The sequence below is a fragment of the Pagrus pagrus genome, assembly GCF_965226575.1.
Source record: "Pagrus pagrus genome assembly, chromosome: 24".
Taxonomy (NCBI): domain Eukaryota; kingdom Metazoa; phylum Chordata; class Actinopteri; order Spariformes; family Sparidae; genus Pagrus; species Pagrus pagrus.
Window position 1 is genome coordinate 18,627,913 of NC_140206.1, and position 26,568 is coordinate 18,654,480.

The following is a 26,568-nucleotide window of genomic DNA, read 5'->3' on the forward strand; positions in this document are numbered from 1 at the left end:
AAACCACTGCACATTTTTAGTGCGACCTAGCAACAATTTTCAGGTGATATTTATTTTAGGCACTTGGGCCCTGTCTGTGGCCATAGAACCAGATGTTTGTGGTTTTGCAGAAACATACTTTGCCAACATTCATTCTAGTGATTGGGTTGCAGAGTATGAGATATAACTAGCAAAGAGCAGCAAAAATTTTAATAGTCAAAATATAAATACCTAAACAACAAAATTTGTAATTTGTCTTGGCCTCTATATACAGTAAGTTAATTCTTGAAATTAGGATCAGTATCTATGACAAATTAATTGTGGTGTATGGAGTGATGACAATAAATGTGTCAACTATTGGAAACACTTGGAAACACTTGTGAAGTGAAACAGCAAGGATCCTGGACAGAAACAACATCAGCTGTCTATCAATCCTGGACCAAAACCACTCACAGCCTTTGACAGACCGCTACAAATTGCAAAGGGAGAGCCACATGACCAACGGGTGGCCACTAGCAAACTAATCTGCTGGCATTTTAACTCTTCTAACTATGTTTGGCAGTACATGCTATTATCACAATGATCTAGCATTACTCATTTTCTATTTCGTTTCCTCTTTTTTTAATATACTTTTATGGTAGAAGTACACAACCTAGCAAGGCTAGGAAAAATATAGCTTCCTGAAACCTTCTGCTGACTGTATCAGTCCAGTGTTTAGTCACAAGAGTCTTCCAGCAGCATGCACGGAGAAAAGGTCAAACGTCATGGACCAGGAGTCAGATGAGGATTGGAGAAATATTTTTTAAAAATAAGGCATTCAACAGACTTTGGACGAAATCAGGGGTCATTTGCAGTTCAAAGCTACAGAAAAACTAGCAAGGTGACCTTGAGTCAGGATTATTTCATCACTGTTTATCACACATCAAAAGGCCATTTAAAAGGCAACCATTTTGCAAACAACCCTCTCTTACTGAATGCACTTTCAAATTTTATTAAAGGGGAAGTAATAATATGTAATATGAATAACCAATTATATGGTTCATAACAGCTTGGCTGACAGTAAATGTGCTTTGTGCTGTATATGCAAAAAAAATCATCAAAGTTTTATGCACTCTACCTGAATATAACACTCTCCAGGTGGTACTGTTCGCTGTCCAACGATGAACTGCCAGAACAAGATTGCAGGAGCCCACAAGATGAATGACAGGATCCATGCTGCTGCAATCATTAACCCTGCCATCTTTGTTGTCCTTCTTGTTGGATACGTTAGGGGTTTAGTTACGCAGAAATAGCGATCAAAGCTAATGATCAGTAAATTCATCACCGAGGCATTTGAGACAACATAATCTAAAGCTAGCCACAAGTCACAGACCACCGGCCCAAGTGGCCAATAGCCAACAATGATGTAGACTGTGTACAAATTCATGCTGAAAACACCGATAATCAAGTCAGCGCATGCTAATGAAAATAAGAAATAGTTATTAACAGTTTGTAAGTGGCGATTTACTTTGATGGACAGCATGACTAAAATATTTCCAGTGACAGTCACAAAGCTTAGAGATCCTGTAACCAGGGCAATAAAAAACATCTCCAAAGCTTTATATGGACTTGCTGTCCCCACTCCATCGTCTACAGGAGAGCAGGATGTTGAGTCATTGGTGGAAATGTTGCATGAGATGTTGGAGAACAGGTCAGCTGATTGGTTGACCGAGGACCCTGATGGAAAAAGGGGAAAGATAGGAAGATAATAATAATAGGAAGATAAAACATATTATTTCAATAAAGACAAATATAGTAATGCCATTAATGTAATCATGGCAGTGATCATCAACATCACAGTGTCTGTTGTCCCGAAATAATTCTTGACTCCTTCTACAGTAGGGTTAAAATGAATGACAGAAATTTGTGGACAGTACTTCATTAGTTGGGTTAGTAACAAATCATACTACAGGACAAGATGTCTAATCTTTTGAATTTAACGTTTTTTATACTGCTTTATGTGCAGCAGCTGAATAGCTTGTTAGCTATCTAGCCTGACTTTGTTTGAATGTCCCTCTGCACTCAACTCACTCCCTAAATGCAATAAAATGCATTTATGGCATGGATTATGTATTATAATCCATGTATCATTCATTCTTTTATATTCAATTGTGAAAACAAAATTGGAAAATGAAAAAAAACATTTGTTATTTCGTTACTGGTTGATGAAACTGACACCAAAAAACAAATAACGGTTTGTTTTTTCAAACTTTGATTTTAAGCTCAGATCAAAAAAAGGGAAATGAAAAAACTTGTTTTTGATATTTAGTTTGTCCGATTTGTGTGACCCAGAAGTTATTGACTTTGTCATCTGTTGCACTTGATAAGCATGCTGCAAATTCACACACCAACGGTTCAGTGTGAAAGAAAGCCTGAATAATCAGAATCACGCAGTGATGGTAAGTCAGTGAACGGACACCATGGTGGCACTGGAACCATACAGTAATGTAATAAAGACTTATTTGAAACTGGCACGTGTAGAGATTTCCACCACACTGCACAGACAACACTAAAGTAAGTATCCGATTCACAGCTTCTTATTGGAATTTTCTAATCCACCTTTAAAGTGGCATACTGCCTATAGATGGTGTTGTTCAGTCATTTTCAAGCCAGTTCATGGACTGAAAAACGTTAATAATATGGGGAAGATGAAATGACAATGAATTATACAATGACACGGTCTGCAATTGGTTTACAACCTTATGTTCTGATCATTTTAACACTAGCATTTTTTTCTTATTGTCCTTGCTCATGGTTAACTGATTTTCAGTCTTGTTTCTATTCCTACCTATTTGCTGTGGTTCTACCTGCTCAGTATTAAAAAAGTCTCCATAACCCAATACTCCAAAATGACAGGGGACATCACAGGGTTTGATAATCCTGACTTTTATTTATTTTTACCGTCCATTTCACTGCTGTTTTCATGTGTAGACCACATGAGACCAGGTCCAGATCAAAAACCACTATACTTAGACCCATTAATTCTGGACTGCATTGTCTCAGAGGGGCTAATGACTCTTTAAAATACAGTTTCAGATTTTGGAAGTTTTTTGGAGTGTAGCTTTAATCGTCCACTTTAATGCACACACACTGGCTTGCCTCCCCTTTCTGGTTCCTCTCTCTCCCTGTGTGTGTCTGCTCTGCTGACTGTCTTCATCAGCAGTATGTTTTAAGTCACCCCCCCCAAAAAAACACTGTGCGTTCTTGATATTTTTCCACCATTGCCTCCGATTCCACAGCAGGTGAGCTGCATGTGGAGGTAGCTTGTCATTAACTCTGTAGCCTATTGAAACCAATGTGGTAGCACATGACATCGTAAGAAAAAGGTGCACTTACAAGCTTGTATGAAACAATGGCTTGGTGATGGCGTCGTTCCCTTGCATGGATAAAAAAAAAAGGGTTGCCAAATATGCTTAATATAATTATTAACAATAATAATAATAAAAATAGTAATAACAAACATGACATTGCACTGTGTCTCTCTCACTGCCAATAGAAATGTATGTATTCTGGTCATAAGAAAACAAAACTATCTAATTTCTGTGCAGTGCAGTGCCATACAGAAATAAAGTGAACAAGGTACCAACAGGTTGTAACTGCCAAAAAAAAACAAAAAACACTCAAGGTAAATGAACAATCATTGACATTCTTTTATAACCATTTTTAAAACAACTCTGCAAGATTCTGAACAGTGGAATGCACAAGGTTTTCTTTTGATTTGGTGTGTGTTGTGTGTTCACTGATCATGGCCAGAGTTTATACCACTGAATAAGCCTGACTGAAGTTCATGAGTCATGTATTTGTGCTGATGATTTCAGCATAGCTAATTTGGTATAATGTGAGCTTCAGCTCAGCACTCTCACTAAGCAGAGAAGCTGTTCCTTAGAGATAGTGAAAAAGAACACCTGTCTGACATCACAGTCTGAGCGATATAGACCACTCATCTTCATTGTTAAAATTATTTTGTCTAGTATTAGCATTGAGCTATGGTAACTACTTGTAGGATAATTAATTAATAATAATTACTTTAACAGAAATTCTTGTCACCTTTTAAAGAATGAACGAATGTTAGACGTAAGATGCATGTTTTATGTACCAATGGTGTATTCAGTGGGAACTATCATCATGACAATTTTCCCAGACCTAGAAGGACTTATCTTTATATATCCTGGTGGAAAATATGGACTATGGGATAGAACAGCTTACCATTGAATTGTAATGTCCAAACAAGTTTGTTAGTCCCTTATTTTCTTCCTTCCCCCTTTTTGTCCCTTCTGTCATTGTAGACTTTGGTAATGTTGCTTGAAACAGAGCATACTATGTAACACAGTTAAGCCAAGTTGACATTTAAGGATTTTCGGCCTGATCTTGCCACTGCAGCTGGTTTTTAGAGCTCGTTGACAAAAAACCCCAGATCAGAGGCAGATCAGCTTGCGCTCCCGTGAATGACTTTCGGAGACCTGATCCAGGAGATCAGAGACAGCTTGGCTGCGTGTGTCCGACATCTGCAGGATATCTAGCAGGCTAAAAATCTGGATGAGAGCAGGTACTCCTCTTCTTTCTCCCTCTCCCCTCTACTGTAATCCACAGTAGTTCTCTGAACCCAGTCTGTGTATGGAGCAGGTGCAATAATAGCCTATAGTTTCAGAATACAGAATACATACACACAAGCATTTTAGTATATGTATAGGAGCAGGCTATAATATGATTTCAGTGCAACAATAATCCTTGCTGTCCACACATCCGGATCTGCTCTCTTACCCGTATTATTTTCTTTTCCCCCCTTTTTTGTCACTGCAAATCAGTGCATAAAAAACTTGGGCTGTTTGGACCACATCATTCCTGAGTCACATTGAAGGTGTGATCTTGTAGTTTGAGCCACCCTGTCGCTGACCAGTCATGTAGTGTGGAAACCACAATGGTTATAAGTCTTCCGACTACAAAGCAGACAGTTGTGTAGTGTGAACAGAACAGTGATCGGATGGCTTTGAAAGTCGTGTTGTGTGTTCAAGCCATTACATGATGGTTGTTTGTCTGTCTCACTCCTACTGATCCCAGTTGGATGCAGATAAGACTGGCTGTTGGTTGTTCTACTGCTGGTCTATCTTAAGTATCTCTGTACAGTCTGCAGAGCTATCAGACTTGATACATGCCATGGGGAACTTGCTAATCTTATCTGCATACTGATGAGGATCTTGCAGAAAACACACCGAAAACTAATTGATTGAAGATAAGCAGTCACATCAGAGTGGAACTGCATTCAGTATACACAGCCAAGCATCATTATTCAAAGGCCCTTTAGCAGTATTGAAATGTAACTAAATACATTTACTCAAGTAATGTACTGTACTTAGGTACTTAATTGAACTTTTTAGTGCTACTCTGAGCTTCTACTCCACTACATTTATCTGACAGCTTTAGTTGCGTTGCAAATTAAGATTTTTACAAGCAAAATATGAAGAGTATTGAGTTTTGATAATTGAGTCTACGTTTACTATAGTAGGTATCATTGCTGCTACTAGTATTATTAGTCGTATTCTTTCTGTCTAGTTGCATGTCTAAACATGTATGTTCAGTATAAAACTAGCCTACAAGCACTGTACACAAATAACTCAGTTTCCATCACTTCTGTCACTTTCATCGTGTTTGATGAGGAAGTAACATCACAGTGCTCAGCGCACAGAGAAAGAAAGGCAGATTACAATATTATAAAGCAGTCTATGGCTGACATTGAATGGTCAAACCTTTGTAAACGTAATGATACAGAATGGTCATCAAACATATCGTGTGTATTTATTGCTGGCACTACTTTAAAGCATCATGCATATTGAAAATGTATGCATACCCCTCTAACCGATCTGTGCTACAAATTCAATTTAGGTTGTGGTTTAAATATACATTGTATTGTTCTTTCGACAAAATGCTGAGTCAACACGGTTATTCCGTTGATATTCAAACCCATTTAATAGAGAGACTGGCCAGCTCTGATAACATTAAGCGGATATATTAAATGCAGGAAGAAAAAAACACTGCAGAACCAAGAACCTGGGAGATGTAGTGCAGGGGGAATAGGTGGGGATTCATTTCAAAGCAGAACTCTGATTATATTCAGCCTTTTCACATTATTCATTTATACTCTTCTCAATATACTGACAAGCATTCTGGGGAATTTCCTAGTATTCAAGCTGGACATAAAGGCCTTATTTTTAGACTTACAGACTTACTTTAGAATTACAGTCCTACTACATTAACAATAAAGAGCAGTGTTAAGGTTGCCATTCCGACTGTACGTACATATGTACTAATATGTAGATATTCGAAAAAAGGAAAATCAATACAAACTATTGTGAAATATGATGGACCACAGCTCAATCATATTGGAATTTGAATCTAAAGGACAGAGAAAAGGCAAGAATGAGTGGAAATAACAAAGGGATCAGCTGGGAACTGGGCACTGCTCTGGGACCAGTGTTATCTAGTAAGTGTTTTTTCACTTTACCATGCTGTAATGTTTGCCATCAAATATCGAACAAGACTAAAATTAGTACTGTATGTCTAACAGGCTAGCCACACTGGCTGCGTGAGCAGTGTGGTTGTGTGGGGTAATGTCCTACTTTTAATTTTGGCGTCCATGTTAACAGGTTAGAGAAGCCACGCTGCTCTTCTCACACAAGGAGAGACAAGGCTGCAGCGATGTTTCATCTACAAAATTGGATTCTTGCCTATTTTTTACCGGCTCTAAGCCAAAAAAGACTTGAAAACGACCTGTAGACAGTCATATCGACATCATACCAGCGTTTCACTACAGTTTTAATGTCTGTTTCTGTAGAATATGTCACAGACAGAACAGGAGGAAGACAGCCTCTTGTTTCTTCCTGTAATTACTCATTCTAAATATCAATAAAGCCAATTAAACAGTATAGCTGCTGTCATTAACAAATGCTTATGTTAGTCAGTTGATGCTGTGATCATAAAATAATTACTTTTTTTAAATTACTAATTACATAATTACAGGAATAAAAGCTACTAAGTTGTGAGTTTATCCAAATTAAAAAGGTGTATAGGTCATTAAGTCCTACTCCTTAGCAGATGTTGACTGTGATGTGTAGTGTTGTTTTGCCGCCTCTCTATAACCACCTGTTTTCACTCCAAAACAACTGTGCCATGACAGTGAAATGCAATACAAAGGCCAAATAAAGATAGTGAGAGTTAAAATATGTTGCTGCTGTTGGTCAGAAATGGACTTTTAATTAAAATTTACATCGAATTGACATTGATCTCTATAAACACAAAATATTTTCTCTATAAACACAAAATATTTCTACACCACGGTTTTAAAGCTATTCACAAGGTACATATGGGCGGGGTGGCAGTAGCTCAGTCGGTAGAGACTTAGCTTGGGGACCAGAGGGTGACTGGCTCAAGGCCAGCTACATTCCACAATATGGAAGTGGACTGGTAGCTGAAGAGGTGCCAGTTCACATGTGCTCCCTGGGCACCTGACATGGCAGCCCACTGCTGCCTTCAGGTGTGTTTGCATGTAAAAATAAAGATTAGACTCTATTCTATATCTTCTCTCAAAGACAGCAGCCAAATCAGGAAGCAGCTTTTATTTCCATTGGACAGGGCATATCTGTTTCATTTCCAACATTTCCAACGAAGCCTATCAACTTACTCACTCAGAATAGTTCATTGTCAACAATGCAAGTAAATTAGCACATAATTAAGAGTTGTTTCCTTTCCTAAGAATGACTGATAATTAGCTATATTTTCATGTGATGTACAAGTGTTTCCAAAAACTGTAAGTGCTTTATTCTGTGCAAAATAATAATAATAAAAATACATTTTAATTCAAATTCAAGCATGCACGCATGCACACAGTAGAATTGGCTTAGATCTTTTATTAAATATACAACACAGGGCAGAAGAGAGGCACATTACCACAGATTTCATCACCATCATCTCACACACTCATATATACATGAACAGCATTCCAGCAACAAGACTCTAGCCAGCACGCTGTTGCAACATTTATACCTCTCTAGCATGGGCATATACTCGCACAGTCAACAGACAACTAGCAGCCAGCATTGAAATATTCATCTAAAATTTACATTATATTAAATTATACAACTGTGGATGTTTCCGCCTGTTTCATTCCTCATTTACCCACTGCAGCTTTAGATCTGAAAGAATATAAATTTATTCTGAATAACATAGTATGACCTGCTCTCAAACTGAATGAAAAAATAGAGACCTGTGACACACTGCAAGAATAAAAGCAATGTTGGCTGTTGACTGGCTAACTGTATGTTATTGTTCGAGTCTGTAGTTTTTCTTGGTGTGACTTGAATTGGATATGTTTTGAGGTGTAGAAAGGTGTTGCTTTATGCTCTATGATTCCTCCCTGTCTCTTTTTCTTCACATTTTTCCTTATCTTCTCTCCAGGATCTCCCCAGAGAAGCAAGAGGTGAGCCTTCCTCTTATACCTCAATGCTGGAAGCGCAACGTACATGTTACATTTAAAGAAGAAGGCGAAAAAAAATCAAAAATGGCCCTCAGGGTAGAAAACTGGTCAAGCAGTTTTCCAGCTAACAAACCCTGTGGGGCCCCTGTTTTTTTTTTCTTGTTGTTTTTTTTGTTTTTGTTTTTTGGAAGTGCAGACTTAACAAAAAATAAACATACACTAAACCCACAGGTCCCATTGCAGAAACCCACAACATCATCCTAATTATTGCTCCATTGTGGACAGCCACAATGCTTGCATTTGTGTGCAAGCCTCAGGTACACAAAAAAATAACACAACATCCCTGGAAACATTAAAAACATGTGCCCATCATGTACTATGCATCCTGGTATCCTGCCATCCTGCCATCTCCACTGCCCTGCACTCACTCTTCACACACCTCAAAAAGAACCACACTACTGTACATCACAAAGCTGTTTGTTGATTTCAACACATTTTCCCCTATAAAACTGGCAAACTCAGCACTGGATATTGGACTTCCTGACAAACAGAGCACAAATAGTTTGAATTGGCTGTCACACATCCCCCGGAGCTGTGTGCTTAGACCCCTCCACTTCAACCTGTACACACGTACTGTAACTGCTCTCCCTAAAAAGGAGAGAAGGCTTGTGACGTTTCATATCAGGAGGAAACTGACAATCTTGCAGAGTAGTGCAGATTGTGATGGCCGCTGCATCACAATGTCCCAGTAGAACAAAATGACTAAAGTGTACGAACACTGTAGGCATGGGTAAGTATGTGTATCATTATCAAGGTCTACAAAAAGCCTTAGTGAGATAACCTTATCCCAACAGGAAGCCATTTTGAAATTTCCCCTCTTTTTAAATGTACAGGATGTACTTTGAAGACCTCCTTTTAGACAATTTACCAGATTGATGTCAAATTAGATCAGTGCAATCTACAGATGTTTGCGATGTTAAATTGGAAAGCTTTGAATTTTTATTGATTATGGTGTGGCATCAAATTTTGATATTTTGCCATGATAAAGGGAGCCATTATAGTTACTTGTTTGGTTTTTTATCGGTATTCTTATCGGTTCTTTTTCATCGCAGAATTTCTTTTTAAAAAATTCATTATTGTAAGAAAAAGAATAAACTCAGAACAGTAATAGAACTAAATGTTTTTAAGTATCACTATATTGTTTCTAGAGCAGCAATATTTACAACAGCCAAATGCCATAAACCCAACAATATCTCAGTGGAAACAAACCTAAACTGTCATTGAAATAATATTCCTGACATCAAAATACTGAGTGAAGATTAAAATATTACTTTCTACATGTCTAGTTGTTTATGCTCATTGAACCGGTGTATTGTAGTCCTGGCAATTTACCCAGGAAAGTTTTATTGCACTTATAGTAATGAGTGTTGTTGCTGTCAACTTCAGTATCTTCACCTGGTTCACTTCACTGTCTCCACTGCAGCCTCTCTGCTCTGCTGACTTCACTCAATTGTCTGTATGTGAAGGAGCTCAGCAGAAGACAGGCCAAAGCAACATGATAATTAATTACACCAAAACCTTAAAAAGTACAGATAAGAGAACTGTTAATGTCAGAGTTTATCAGTACTGTATTCTCATTTAATACCAGGATTTGCTACCAAGCCCTCATTGTAATTTGAGTTTACATGGTCAAATCTGCCCCAAACTTCACACCTTTAATTAGAGTCTCTTCTCTTCTTGAGGACATCTACATGCCAATTAGGAATCATACTCATGCACCACCAACTGGCACAATGAACAATGCCTTTTCATCAGGTGGTCCACGCTTCATATACTGAAACATAACATATAATTGAAACTGCAAGCAGTGTTGAATGGCCCCTCACACCCATGCGGGGCGTGCTGCAGACATGGACCTGTGGCCGAACACAGACAGTTCTGAATTGGCATGTGTTTTCTCATGAGTTCAAGATGACTTCCTGTATCCACTATGTAGCACTAGAGGACACTCACTAATTACATGTTAGGTCAAGTATATGAAGGGTAGATCACACTGTGTAATTTTCATGTTAATCAAAAGATGATAGAAAATGGCTTACTTCCAGTTTTACCAGTAGGTGGTGCAATGAGTTTGCGGGGCAATGTACAGTCAAGTCAGATCAACTTCTTGTTTCATTCACCACAAAGGCGTTGCCACAGCAGTGGCGGCACGTGTTGTGGAGGGTGAATCTAGAAGCCAGGTTGGTCGAGCTGTGGCAACAGCAAACCTGCCTCTGTGTGGCTTCCTCCTATCTCAACCAATATAAATGTGAGAACCATCAGCCTGTGATCTTCAGCTACCAGATAATATTTCTTTTAACTTGAACTGACCCTTTTTTGAGGGCATATGTGTTTGAGGCAGACAGATAATATGAGCCTTGAGGATGAATCCTCAAAAGTTTAAAAATAACCCATGAGTTCTTCTCCTGTTGGTAAATGGCTCTCGATCAGTAGAATCCAATGTGAGTCTGAGTGTTTATTCCTCCAGAAGATCTGAAGGTCCCACTCTCTTCTCCAGAGCTCTGAGCAGCTGAGCAGGGGTCCTGCCTCTTGCTATAGCCAGCCCTGTTCATACAACATCCAGCAAACTTCTATTGTTCTGTTTTGATTGAGATGCCCCTAGTGGCAGAAATGACATACTGTGTGTTTAACAAACTCCTCATTGGGAATACATCAGGTCAACTTTACATTTGGTCAATAAAATAGAAAAAAAACTTTGCAATGTTAACTGTTGGGTTTTCATCGAACGCGTCCATGGCAGTGCTGCGAATTTCTTTGTTTTGCCATGTAACAGGAAATTGTAACTTGAGTGTTCATCATCCAATCTGCCTCAGGGTCCTGACCTGTCATGACCCTTCATCATTTGAGTTACATCAAATTTTAATGCTATGGTCGACACTTGATATACTGGAACATAACTCATAATTAGTGGATGTTCTCTGAGGTTTTAGTGTTTGCCAAGTCAGAGGAGGGTGAAAATTAAGACAGCTGTTTTTGTGTTCACGTGTTTCATTGTGGACAGAGGTCTCAACAAAAGCGATATGGAAAAGCAAATTTAGATGCAAGTCATTTGAAAGTTTAGGCAGCTTAATGCAAATTCCAGGCTCAACACCCAGTGCCTTTTCACAGGCTTCTTCTCCACCTTGCTAAACCACTCCTAATTCAACTGCTGCCTGTACTTAAGCGGATGTGCCTTGCATTTTTTTATTTACTCTTGGATTTACGCTGTGTCTGTCAATAATGTCACGTTAGGTTAGGGGAATTAATCACAGTAATATTCAAAAAGCCACTTTAAAACAATGTACTTTTCAATCCCCACATCTTCTAAAACCGTAACAGTAACAGGATGCTATTCAAGTATTGCTTTGTGATAAAAATCATTACTAACAATTTCAGCAACACAAGTTCTAATCAGACAGAATGAGATGGCTTTTGCTGTTATTATTTCCTGCCATGAATTTCCCCAGTGTCTCATCACAGATTATGCTGCTGAGACACAGTTCTGCTGGAGCTGGCCTTACCTACATTTCATTGTCACAATGCTGGGTATTACATGTTTGTGTCTCAAAAAAAACCCCTCAGTTTTCTGTCTCCATTAGTGGATATTTCTGTTGGTGCATTATACAGTGGAAGTTATTAAGCACCATCAAATGTCACCCCATATCTAGCAACTTCAAGTGAGTGAGGCATTATATTTTGTAGCAGCTCAATAATATCCAGTGTATAGGTCAGGTTTCAGACATCAACTATCTAAATAATATAGGAAGAGTGTAGTGCAATGTATATTGGTTATCATAAACTCTCATTTCATTCAATTAAGATGGTATTCAAATACTGACTGAGCCTCCAACCAACAGCTTGCATGAAAAATGTCACCAATTATATCTATACAATATCAGAATTATGGCATACTCACCAATCTTTTGCCTAAAACATTTCAATTGCAGTTTCAACAAACCACAAGAAGATGACCATCAATGTAACTTAATGCTTCTGCTCTACTGATGGACAGTTGGATGTATATATTATTATGAATTTATTAAGCCAAGAAGTAGACATGAAGTGTTGGGGTTTGCATCAACAAATTAAAACAGGGTCAGTTAAGAAAATATGATTCTTGATGAAATTGTGTAAACACATATAAAAGAAGAAATAACGCCTGTGTGGACTAAGCTCAAGTTCAAATAGTGTGCTGGTATTTGAGAATTTACATAAGCTATAGTCACGTTTTTAAAAGATCATTGTGATAGTTTTAATTAGATCTTGTTATAAGCACAGTCTTTTTTAAATTAATGAAGGAATTAATAAAATATGAGGCAATGTTACCACAATCAGCTCTAATTCTATCAGACTAGTTGTCCTCTTTAGCTTTAAACAGTTGGCATAAATCCCTTTCTGCCTCTTCTCAAACCCCTTTCCTGTAATTCCTCTATCACCCCTCTGCATCGTACCCTCTCTTCAGCTTTACATCCCTCTGATGCCACCTCACAGGGAATGTGAACATCTGGGTCTGAAACATTAAAAAAGTTCACATTCAGACACACATGCACAGCCACACAGTAAATGCAACATAACAACTGCAGTATCCTCAAAACTAGGCCATGTAAAAGATGATGGCACAACTGCAGGTTGTTAAAGATGTAACTGGCACTGCATCAGGATTTTCTGATGTTTCTATACAAATAAAAAAGAGTGGGTAAAAATTAATCTGGTTGATCAACAGCCTAGTCCTGACCTCTCTTCTCTTCACTATAATGTCCTCACTACCAGAGGACTGTGTTTACTACTGCTCATTCAAACTTGGGCTGCAACTAACACTTAGGCTTGATCCCAATACACCCCTTGCCCATACCACTTAGCACTCTTGTTTGGGATAGAGGGGTCGGGCAAAGTGCTAGGGCTACATGGTCCTCAAAACAGAGGTTTTTCAGGCAGAGGGTTATGAGAAGTCAACCATCACAATCAAATTACAAATTGGCAATGAATGAAAGAAAAGATTCAACCAATTTTCTGTTCTTGTGTAATCTAACCAACTTCTGACCATAAAAATGGATAAAACACACCGAATGTTGGGCAAGTTACTAAAAAATAAATGACAACCTTGCAAAGTCAAAGAAACTGAGAAATAATTATTGGGTTCGTCTCTTTATGCTGATCTGCACCAAAAGCTAATGGGATCTTTTATGGGCAGAGACAGATCCTCCATCCAAGTTTCATGAGAATCTGTTCAGTAGTTTTTGTGTAAGTCCTGACAAACCAGCCAACCAACAAACAAACAGACACAGATGAAAACATAACCTCTTTGGCGAACTTATTAGTCAACATCAGAAGGAAATGGTGACAAATATGAGTCTTTGGAGATTAGGTCCCATTGTGACAACCATTATATTTTAAGAGGGGAGGTGAAGCCTTGAGTAGTATAGGAGCCCCCCTGAACTAACTGAAAGCGTTAACACCCATATAATGTCCTGAAGTGTGGACGGGAAGAGGGACTGAGAGAGAGGAAAGCATAATTTATGATTGCTGTTGTGTTGCCGGCAAAAAATGTCATGAACCACTCTAAAAAAAAGAGTTGTTCATGAAACAAAAGACAACTTACATCTGGAGGTTAGCTACAGTTATTATAGTACACAAATGCATCGATTGGCAGTACTTCTGTTTTAACTTATGCTGGCAGGGAGCCTGCTTTTCTTTACTTCTGCTCTGTCTCTAAAAGTTCATGTGTCTTTTATACACAATGAAACAGGAACATAACAACAATAAACAACAACTCTTTCCATGTTGTGATATGTAGAGCAAAGTAAATAACAATAACTGTAAATTGTAACAAAGAAGATGGCATGTGTGAAGCTGTATGCCACTTCATCCAATATCATATCTACTGCTTAGAAATAGCAGAAAGACTAATTTTAGTGCTCAGTTCATAAACATGGCATAGTTTTATATCCGTTATAATTTCTGCTTGTTTCGTTTTGTCTTTGTTCAACAGGAGTTCATTTGTTACATTCAAGTGTACTGGCAGTATGCTTTGTCTGCCTAATATAATCACAGTTTTCTTTGTTATAGGATGACTGGGCATACTGCACACAAGTCCACAAAGCACCCTGGACAATCTGTATTCATCTTCAACACTCTCCTCATCACTCTCTGGACCATTGTCCAGAAAGGGCTTCTCTTCAGCCTGGATGATGGACTCACCATGTCCCCTGCCTCTTATCTTGACGTTGGATATGTGTGGCTTATTTCACAAACAAAATATACATCACAGGTCCATTGTATTAAGTATCTGTCTATAAATATATCTATCTATCTGTCTGTCTGTCTGTCTATAAACAGTATGTGGTGATTGGACACTATGTCAAAGTTTAAGAAATATTTGTAAATGTAAAGGCATTTAAGTCTTATAGTTGTCTCGTGCAGTATGTTAAAACTGCTAGAAGCAAAATTAATCACAAAACCTCACTCATTGTCCTCTTGGGCTCAGTGTCACTGCATTTAACAAATGTCACCATAAAATTTCATAAACGTAAATATGTGACACAGTCAATGACATAATGTACAAGTATTTATATGTACTGAAGAAGCAAGCAAGAAGCTGAACCTTTGTGAACTGAAAAAAAAAACTACTGCATGAGGGGGAAGGCAAGTACAGGATGACCAAAAATAAATTCAACTGAGTGCTGACCCCTTGAATGTGACAGCTGTCTGCAGAATCAGACAGCAACACCAAACTCTCAGGGCAGTGACAAAAACAGAGAGGATTTAGGCTGATGAGGAGGGGTTTTTCCTAACCCAACAAGACAAAATTTTGCGTTGACATTGAAACAGACAGGTTGTTAGAGCTTAGCTGCAACAAAGAAAAGAAACCTCTTAATGTATTGTATTTAATGCCAAATGATTTAGAAATTACTGTAGCCACTTCACAAAGTTAACATTTTTCCTCCTGCAACAACTCCTAAAAGCACACGATTTGTAAGGTAGTCTGGGGATGTTGCCGTTACTAGTTTAATCTTTAGTTACAACAGTTTCACACCAAGACTGAAAAGATCACAACATAACAGGGGCAGGAAGTTAAAATGAAGACCCTGCTTTTGCACCAGACCTTATGGAATTCCATTTATCTTGCTGTCTGGGTGTAATATTATCACAAAACATTTTCTTCATTTGATTTAATTAATTTACCACTGAAACTGAGTTATTATATTATTAAATTAGTAATAGGTAAAGCTGCAAACAATGAAGCAAAGCATTGTTATTTTCAGTTCATTAGAGCATATATTTAATCATTACAGCAAGCCTGTGGGGTGTTGAGTGGATTTCAGCAGAAATGTCAACAGTTACCTGAAGCCAGCAGCTGGGTGGCTTAGCTTTGCGCTGTGTACATTTCGATCGGACAATAGGCCTCAAGTTGACTGTTGCTCACTCACCTCAAGTGACAAGTTACGATAGCGACTGCATTTAATGTAACGTCCTTGAGCAGTTGTCAATAGGGAGACGTGATTGAACTTTAAGTCATGTACCAGATCACGACTGAATGATTAACAACTGGCCTCTGTGCTGCGCATTTCAACATCAGACATTAACGCTTGAATCTGATGGCATTGCAAAGAGAAGTAACCATCTCAACTGTTCCCATTAGGCTAAATTACATGGGTAGGCATTGCTCTTCATGTTTCATTAATATCTTATAGATATAATTCATTCTGATAGGTTTGTTACAGTTTCATCTGTAACACAGAAAATAAGTTAATGTGGTCTTATACATGGAGTATAGGACCACATGTTTGTTCATGAACAGTTAATATTAGCATGACATTTTCTTCATTCATTGCTGCATTTGGTACTGAGAATTAGTTTAACATATACATTCTTTGAGTTGAGGCAGAGGATGACAGGATTATCAGTCGGCAGGTCCCCTTCCCCATTTCTTGGGATTAATAAAGTACTCTATGTATTTATTCTGGTAGGTTATTCACTGCTCTAAGGTTTGCATAATGCTGGTACAGTTTAATGTTATAGGTCTCCCTACACTCTTTCTATTTCTATTGTTTTGCTGTACACAGCATGACATGCATTTACATTTACCCGCTCCAAAACTCCCTTTCCACAGATCTTCGATCTTTGTCTCGTCTGTAGCTTAGTTCATTGTGTTTTGGCAATTTCCCGACAATGTATTTAAGAACTATCCTAACAATGCCATTCTTAAATCAGTCACCAAACTAAAATACAAAAACAATGCTGTACCACAATACTTTCACAAAGAGTTGGCTAACTTCTTGTTAAACACAACAAAAATATTTTGAACTGGAGGACTAGCCCAGCAAAGTACTCGCAAGGCAGCTACAACATTTACAAGCCACTTGTGCCCTTCGTAAAGTAAGAGACAGGCAAGATAACATCCAACTGCAGTCAATAAATGTTTTGCACAAGTCCATGAATGGTTATACCAGTCCAAGGGTTAAACCACTGATTCTCAGATCATGAACTCATTCTACACAGCAGTCAGCTCCCTACTTTAGATGAAGAAGCGGGAGGCAATGGATGCTGATATAACACTAGGTCTGATTAAAATTGCTATATCTCAGTTTCCACATAAGTTTACATGTTTAGCCACTCAACAGAAACATCAGAGCTACCACTCTTGCTTTTTGAAGTCATATTGCTCTGATTTTGAAACATGACAAAGACCCTTTAAAATGTCATCATACTGTCCAACATTACTTCTCCAAAAGTAAACATTAGGACAAATTCAAATTTCGAGTACCATGTTGGTAAACAGACTATGCAAATACAAAGCTTATCCCCATCAAATGGGTTTTTGCCCAGGCTGCCACATGTACTTCACCTTACACTGTCTCCTCAGCATTATGTTTCATAACTATACAGAAGAGTCTGTGGTGACTGCCTTGGACACTGTAGAGGCTTTTGATTACATCGAATGCAATTATATGTTAAAGCAGCTAAAGCACACTTTGGCTTTGGATGAGTGAGTGTCGTGAACCCACCTGTGCAGACGCATCTTGCTATCTGAATAATGCACCTTTTAAATAGCAGAAAACAGACTGTGTTGTTGACCTCAGACCGTGTTTTTGTTGCTCTATGGTGCAGTTGCTTGGCACGCTGCCTCAAGATAGCAGCGTGCCATGAATACGGCTAGCCACACCTCACTTTCAGACCAACACGCCCACGGGTGCATAGATGGGCGCAGGTACAATTCGCTATTTACACAACATGGGCACTGGGTGTGAAAATGATAACTGCATCAGTCTTATGTAAAACATTATTTGTTATCTATCGTGTCCTTCAGGCTTGAGGGTCAAGGTGGACGGATGAAGCTACAGTAGCTCTATGGGACTGTTTTGAGTGCACAGACTGGCAAATGTTAAGAGATGCTACCACTTAGAACAACATCAATCTTCAGGAATATACATTTTCAATAACAAATATTGCAAAATGTGTTGATGATGTGGTGATCACAAAGACAATAAGATCAATCCCCAACCAGGGGGTATGGATGAATGGACAAGTGAGGGCTTTATCCAGAGCCAAAAAAGCTGCCTTTTGGTCAGATGACAATGAAGCATACAATAGCGCAAGAGCAAGACTGAAAGCTGGCATAAAGATGGTAAAGAGGAGACATCAACAGAGACGGGAGAGGGACCTCAACACCCACAGCACTAAAGATAAAAAAATAAAAAATAAACAGAAAAGGCTCTGCTTTCAAAGAAAACTTAAGAAGGCTAAATTTCAGAGCCAAATTCATGTCAGCTTTGCAAATGAGCAGCCAAAAGCATCCTGACTGGAAACATCTCAAACTGGCATGGTTCGTGCACAGCACAGGACTGGAAGGCTCTGCAGCAAGAGATTAACCCATCTACTGAGCGTCAGTGACACTGGTAAAGTTAGATGTCTTCAGGTAGCCCAAAGGATACTAAAAGACAAGACCAACCCCAGCCACATTCTGTTCAACCTGCTGCCATCTGGCATTTTCGCCTATGTAGCCATGTAGAGGTGTGTCCTTGTGATCCTGGGAGCTGTGTTGTCAGGGGCAATAGCCTCTGATAGGGTCTCCCTAGGCAAATTGGTCAGATGAAGGGGCCAGACTATGAGCAATTCACAGACCCCAATGCCAGGCCTTTATCCATCGGGCTCGGCCAGTCACAGCATGAAAGAACAACATGAAGCCGTAGAAGCAATATTTGTGGACTCACCTCTACGCATGTCACAGGTTCTGGAACCAAACTCCTGGGGATATGCTGGACTCCAGCTGGTGGACAACAGCGTGGTAAAGAAAGCTCTAAGGCATAAAGAGCCTCTGTCTTAGGGAAGTCTAGCCAACTGGTTCCCTCAGGAAGAAAAAACAGAGCATGGCTCAGGATGTGTTCAGTTGGAGTGGAGAACAGCTGACTCAGACTGGCAATAAGGTCAAGCAGTGGAAAGAGAACTTTGAGGAGCTCCTAAACCTGACCAGCACATCCCCTGCAGAGGAGAAAGGGTCTGAATATTCAGGGGAAGCCTGACCTAAATCCCTGGTCAGTGGTCAACGTGGTCTGTTGGCTTCATCAGATGTGACCTTTAGCATGTATTGAGGCAGTGTGCAGTCATGTGAAGGGGCCAGGATGAGAGTCAGCACCTCCAAGTCTGAGGCCATGGTTTTCTGGATGGGGGGTGAGGTGTTGCCCAAAGCAGAGAAGTCTAAGTATCTTGGGATATTGTTCCAGAGAGGCGGTGAAATAGAGTGTGAGATGGACAGAAGGATTGGTGCGTGGTCAGCAGTAATACAAGCATGCTGGACCTCTGTGGTTAACAAAAGAGCTTAGCTGGAAGGCAGAGCTTTCTATCTTTATCAACCCTCGCCTTTGGTCAAGAGTGCTGAGGTGGGACCAAAAGAATATTGTGGATACAAGTGGCCAAAATGAACTTTGACTCAGCATGACTGGGATAGGGTGAGTAGAATGGACTTATAGAGCAAGCTCTTTGTGTTGAAAACAGCCAGTTGAGATGGTTCGGGCATGGTTCAGGGATGAATTAGGATGCCTCCTGGGCATCTCTCTTTGGAAGTTTTCTTGTGAATGTGAATGCACCCCCTTCCAACCTCACCACTGAGGAAAAGAAGGCCCTGGCATCACTCAAAAGAGAGTGGAACATAACCATCTTGCCGGCAGATAAAGGGAGATGCACTGTGGTGCTAAACACAGCGGATTATCACAACAAAGTCCCTGATCTGCTTAGTGATACTACCATCTACGTGATACTGAGGCGAAATCCTACCAGTAGCTATAAAAATAGGTTTATAGAATATCTGCAAGAACTGGAAAAGTACAGACCGCAGTATTATTGACTGTACCCTGGAGAAGCCATCCCATGCATCTATGGACTCCCCAAGATACACACAGCAGGAGCACCACTCAGACCCATCAACACTAGCATCAAATCAGTTATCTACAACATATCCAAGCACTTAGCCAGTAGCCTGACTCCTATAGGGAGATAGTCTGCACTTCTTGGACAGTGCGGTACACATTGAAGATGATAGAAGCCTCAACATCAGCAGCCACTGGAGCACAAGCTGGGCTTATTGGAAACCTAAACCATCATTACTGTTGCTTTTGTTTTGTTTGTTTTTTATTATGTTGTTTTAATTTTTGGTTTGAAATAAAGTCATTCATTCATTCATTCATTCATTCATTCATTCATTCATTCTTTCACCATGCCCACAAAGACAGAAGGAGGAAGGAGAAGGAACAGAAGCACATCAAGGGAGCACTTAAAACCTGTGGCTACCCAAACTGGGCCTTTGTCAAAACCTCTAAAAGATCCAGAGCGGACAGAGAGGAAGAGAAAGAAAAACGGAACAACATTGTCATTCCTTGTCCATGTTGCGGGAATATCTGAGAAACTCAGGAGGATCATCAATAAACTCCACATCCCGGTTCATTTCAAACCCAGTCCTTTTGCCTACGATATAGCACTAAGAATTGCCATGACCTGGATGACTTAGAACCTTCATCAACACTCGAACACACAATTTATTCGTAGATTTCTCATCATGTTTACACACCCACATCCGAAATACTTTATCCACACACATAACTATGTATGTTTTCACACACACACAAACATGCCTTTATGCCACAGGGATCCGTGTTTTGCTTGAGCAGTGATAAATAGGATAGAATTAGGAGAGCAGGAGGAGGAAGAGAGGAGACATGAGAGGTGTAGAGGGAGGCGAGGAGAACTGAAAAGTTGCTGATGGAGGTGAGGAGACAGGGGAGGAATCACAGAAAATGAAGAAGAGGGGGTTTCTTACATCAACCCCCCAATGTTTAATCTAGAACTCAGGGCTGCCAATCATTCTATCGTGAAAATGAAGCGCTGTGTGTGTGTGTGTGTATGTGTGTGTGTGTGTGTGTGTGTGTGTACGTACGGTGGGGGGGAGGGGGTGTCCTTCTCTAATAGAAAGAAGTGTCGATGAGTTAGAGCCGCTTCTCTCAGTTAGAACCACGGGCACTGCCTGATAGCAGGTCTGCTAGACTTAGCACTAGCTTAGTCTTGTCGGCAGCTGCTGTGTCCCTACTGCTAACCAGTTTTCTGTCTTTGCTAGCCCAGTTGTTAGTCCTGCTGTCTCCCGTGCCTCCCCTGCCCCGCTGACAGTGCTAAACTCCACACTCTAGTGATAGGAGATTTACCATTACCTACAATGTTAAGCTAGTGTCGCCAGCCACTGTTTGCTGTTTACCTGGGGCCAGAGCTTCCAACATAGAGGCTAATCTTAGGGTGCTGGCATCACGCAGGGAAAAACAGGCAACCGAGGCACACAACACCACTTGCTACAGCAACATTGTAATTCATGCCGGCACCAACAATATCCGTATGAAGCAGTCTGAGATCACAAAAGACAGTTTAGCAAGGACTTTTCAGGCCGTTAGAAAGATGTGTAGGTAGTAGGCTTACAGTTATGAACCACTGGCTGATGCGTCACTGTAGGGATCAGGGATACAGGTTCGTGGGTCGCCCCCACCTGCTGAGAGCGAACAGCCTTCATCCTACTGGAGTCGGCACTGCTGTTTTATCTAACAATATAGACAGGTGTTTGAAGCAGGTTTGACACTACGGTTGTAGCACTCGGCAGGTCATAGGTGATTAGGGAGCCAGATAATGATACAGTTAGTGCTGGTGTGGACTCGGCCAGCCTAGTTAATATGGCTGGTCAGGGAAGTGTAGAATACCAGACTGATAGCTTAGTAAAACATTGAGACTGTCACCTTCCCTTGCCACTCTTTCATTGAATCATCCTCTAAATGTGTAAATCACAATAATCAAATTTTGATAACTAGCACTGACAGTAGGGAAATGTCTCAGCGAGCACCTTTTTTAGACTTAGATAATAAAATACCAAAGTTAATCACTACTGCATCCCCTCATCCCTACCTGCATAGGCAGCCAAAACATAATATTACAAAAAAGGTACCATGTTCCAATTCATTGATATCTACCATAAGTTCCACTAAATGGCCTGTCACTGGAAACTGCTGCTCCAATGAGCTTAAAACCCTCCAATTCAGCTTCATTAATATTAGATCCCTGTCCATTAAAGCCTTACTGATGAATGATTTGATTATTTAACCTTAGCTGGACATGATTGGCTTATGTGAAACAGAAATATTTTACTGCCATTAAATGAAGCCTCCCCTCCTAACAATAACTACGCCCATGTTGCTCAGGCCTCTAAACAGGGCGGAAGTGTTGCTCTTATCTACAAACTTATTTTAATTTTAACCTCCAACCAGGATATTCAATTTACTTCATTTGAGGCTTTGGTTTTAAAACATCTTCATCTAGTAGTAATGGCCTTGTCCAGGGAACTGGCTTTCACATGGTGATAATCTATAAACCTCCAGGGCCTTGCTCCCAATTCTAAGAAGAATTTGGTGAATTTATTGCACATCTTGTTACTTGTTCAGATAAGATCCTAATTATTGCGGATTTCAATATCCACTTAAATAAGCCTTCTGACCCCCTAAGTAAAGCTTTTCTGGCTTCATTCAGTTTGTTCATGACAAACTGGTGACATAAATCTTTTTACTTCTCGTCATATCAGCCTAGCAATTGTAGTGGAACTCATTGAAAGATTGCCTGGGGTCTTGGCTGCTTTTGCAACCGTGACAGAACCTGTGGAAAAGTTCATTAATGATGTTAACACAGTACCTTTTTCTCTCCTTGATTCTGTCACACCTGTCTCCACCAAGACAACACGATCAAAGAAATCTACTCCCTGGTTTACCGATGAAACCCAAGATTTCAAGCAGGCCTGCAGGAAAATGGAACTTGCATGGCGAAAATCTTAATTGGAAGTTTTCTGTCTTGGTGTTATAGTGCACTTAACTCTTCTTAACTATTCACTTCTCTTTGACACTGTGGCTAAACTTACTCAAAAACTACAAAAAATTATCTCTTCATCTCTGGCTTCCTCAGCAAAGTTGATTGTAAAACATCCTTTTGCTGGTTCTCAGTTAGTCTCAGCTCTTAGCATTTTTGAAAGGATCTCTCTTGAGACAATGTCTAAACTGGTCTCAACCTCTAAACCAACTACTTGCCGCCTGGATGCCTAATCTTCTGGAACCTTTTCAATCATTCAGTCATTCCACCAAAACTGCACTTACTAAAGTGGCAAATGACATTCTACTTACTGTGGACTCAAACTTGACCTTGGTGCTTCTGTTACTGGATCTCAGTGCTCCATGTGATACCATAGAGCATGGCATACTGTCAGACCAACTTGAAAGTCAATTTGGCATCTCTGGCCTGGCTCTCGCTTGGCTAAAGTCTTACCTATCTGAAAAAACACAATGTGTTTCTTATAATAATACTAGCCTACTTCAATATTTACTGATGGAGTTCCCCAGGGCTCTGTTCTTGGCCCTTTGCTCTTCTCTTTATATTCTCTTTATATATTTCACCTCTTGGCAAAATCATCCGCAGTTATGGAAGACATTTCCACTGCTATGCGGACAATACTCAGCTGTATGTGCCCATAAAATCTGATGATGAATCTCAAATCACAAAATTAGAGACCTAATGTATGCGGTGAAGAAATGGATGTCAACTCCCTGCTCCTAAATTCGGATAAAACTGAGATTCTGGTCTTTGGCCCCGCTCCCCAGAGACACCACTCTGATCAGGTGACGTAATGCTTGAAAACTATGTTATTTCTCAAAATTCAACTGTCAAGAATCTTGGCGTTACATTTGATTGTACCCTCTCTTTCGATCAGCACATCAAGAAATTACCAAGAACACTGGACTGTCTAAGTCTCAATTAGTCCCTTACCTATAGTATTAGAATTCACATTGTGCTGCTGATGAGAAGCAATCTGTTTATTCTGATTAACATTGCATTTCTCTCACTTTTGTTTTTGTTTTCTGTTCCCACAAGCTGCAAGCTGTGTTGCTCTCTCACTGTCTGGCTTCCTCCTCCTCCTCCTCCTCTCTTTTCATTCAGGCTCCTTTCTGATGGACCACGGGCCTCTGGGACCATCTACCTCTCCTGGCTCCTGCTGCCTCACATATTGATGGATCTTGATCGTCATACCCTGGGCTCCGCTGGATCATCGCTCTCCTCTGTTTTACTATCTCCTTATATCTGTATTTCTGTAAAATTTGATGCCTCTTCATTCTGTTGGGTTTTTTTTTATTGCTAATTATCTTGTGTGACCTGCCCTCTTCCAGGTCACCATGGTGGAGAGGAGGTTGTGTGGCGACGCCTCGGCCTGCTCAGTCGTTCTCCTGGATCCACACACTTTACATATATTATATAATTTGTATCAGATATTCTGTCGGTGCAATTTGTAAGTTGTGATTTTGTTGTTCTGTTCTTTACATGTGACATCTATTGCATGTCTGTCCATCCTGAGAGAGGGATCCCTCCTTTGTGGCTCTTCCTGATCGCTTAAATGTATAAGCAACAGACTCAACAAAAAAGTGATAATGCTAAGTAGTGAGTGTTATGGCTGATATACACTGAGTGTTGTCTCATGGTTTGTAAATTACATTTCTTACATTTTTCTTTTATGTCCCCCTTATGTCTTTCTGTACCATATCTTTTAAGCCTGTGAGTCTCTCACGGCAACACACATTCAAACACACACACAAACACGGTGGGATCTTCAAACTAACAAGTCAATCAACCGCATTTGGGCAAATGTGATATATGTCCATGCATTTACACTTACAATGCCAAACATATGTAGATATTGTATAGTCGATTTGTACACTTTGGATTAATGTCATTAAAATGTTCAAGCCTTGTCGCTTCTATATTCACTGACAAAAAAAGAGGAGGGAATGGAGAGATGAGGAAGTGAAGAAGAGATGGAAAAAGAAGAGCAGACTGGATGGGCAAAAGAGGAGAGAAGGAGTTTCATCAGGCTCTATAATGAAAACCTAATTCTGTTCGTCTTCTCTCAGTCACTGTTTTTGTTATATCCTTCTTCACCACCTCCTGTCATCCCCTACTCTGTTCTCCTCATCTCCATTTTTTCCTCTTCTGCCCTGAGAGAAAGCTGCTGTTATCATTGTTTGAAATTGGATTTCCAAAGACAACATAACCTTCTCCCATTTAGATGTAGTCATAAAAAAGAAAAAACATATTCTGACTGATGTTTTCAACATGATGTTGATTACTGAACATGTGAATTATCACTTACCTGCTGATCCAAGAGAACTTTATCAGTCATTTATTAGATATAAGGGCAGGGACATACCAGTGTCAAGAATTAAGAATATCCATGGATTATAATCAGCCCCTATTAAGTTAATTATAATTTAAAACAATACCACAACACCTATCTACACCACATATTTAGACTGTTTGCTGCGAAATTGTTGACCACATTATTTCTTTATATAATGTTAATTAATAAAATAAAATAATTCTGACTCATTGTTTGACATATTGAGAAACTTGTTTTTACTGATCAATAGCATATTTACATATTCATTTATTTGTACTCACTTGTTTTGTGTGTTATTTTTACATTCCCTTTACATTTATAAAACGAATGTTTTACATTTATCACGCTTCATTTAACAAATGGCATGATAATGCCTCAGTGCGTATGTAGTTATTTCTATTCTTTAAATGGTTGTTATACCCAGTGGTTATAATTAACCCATCGTCCTTCATTTAAGATTGATTGCATTAACTGTATATGGTCAAAACCTAGATTAAAAACTGCTCGTGTGTTTACAAAATTAATTGAGCCTTTCACTTACCATTGAAGTTCCAGGGGGACTGAAGCCCCCCAACTCCGTTACTGTCGTTACTCATGTTGCATGGCGGTGAATCAACAACTGCCAACCTGAGACCTTTCTCCTGTATTTCTCCGCTTTCTCTCTTATCCACTTTCCTTTTCCCAACTTGTCCACTGGTTGTCGCACCAAAAAATTGTCCAGTTATCCAGTTATTTCTTAATTTACTATTCTTCCGCTATGTGGCGGAGAATCACAGTTTACTCTGTGTCGATGATCCTTCCCTTCTGTTATGGTTTCTCTTTCTGGTATGACATTAACCAATTTGTATTGTGCAGTTGTCCTCACTGTAGTAGATGCTGTATCAATCAGTCGGTTTGTCATAGGGATCTCTAATCAAAACAGACAGAACACCAACAGCAACTTAATACTTAAAACTCGTTATCACTCATCGATTGTGTCGGAAAAACAAATCTTAAAAGGCATGGATTCCTCGCGCACCAGAGAGCGTTTCGTCCATTTAGAGTGAGCGCGCGAGAGAGAGAGGGAGAGAGAGAGAGGAGAATGGGAGAGAGAGGGAGAGGGAGAGAGAGGGGGGATAGAGAGAGAGAGAGAGAGGAGAATGGGAGAGAGAGGGAGAGAGAGAATGGGAGAGAGAGAGAGAGAGGGATAGAGAGGGAGAGATAGAGAGGGAGAGAGAGGGAGGGAGGGAGAGAGAGGAAGAGAGAGAGGGGGCTTGTGATGTCATTTTCCTCAGCCAATCCTCAATGGCTAATATCTGTTTTGACTATTCAA

The 26,568-nt window shown here is 39.7% G+C and overlaps 1 protein-coding gene across 1 annotated transcript in view; it reads right to left on the bottom strand.

The window, feature by feature from the left end:
• LOC311253539 (muscarinic acetylcholine receptor M4-like) overlaps positions 1–26,293 on the bottom strand; it is a 34,489-nt gene extending 8,196 nt beyond the window's left edge. The window contains exons 1-2 of the mRNA XM_084347575.1: positions 25,798–26,293; positions 1,097–1,695 (exon numbers count right to left, since the gene is read on the bottom strand). Coding sequence (XP_084203701.1) covers positions 1,097–1,695; positions 25,798–25,852 — 654 coding nt within the window. The 5' untranslated portion in view covers positions 25,853–26,293. The remainder of the gene's footprint in view (positions 1–1,096; positions 1,696–25,797) is intronic.
• Positions 26,294–26,568: the final 275 nt, after the last annotated feature.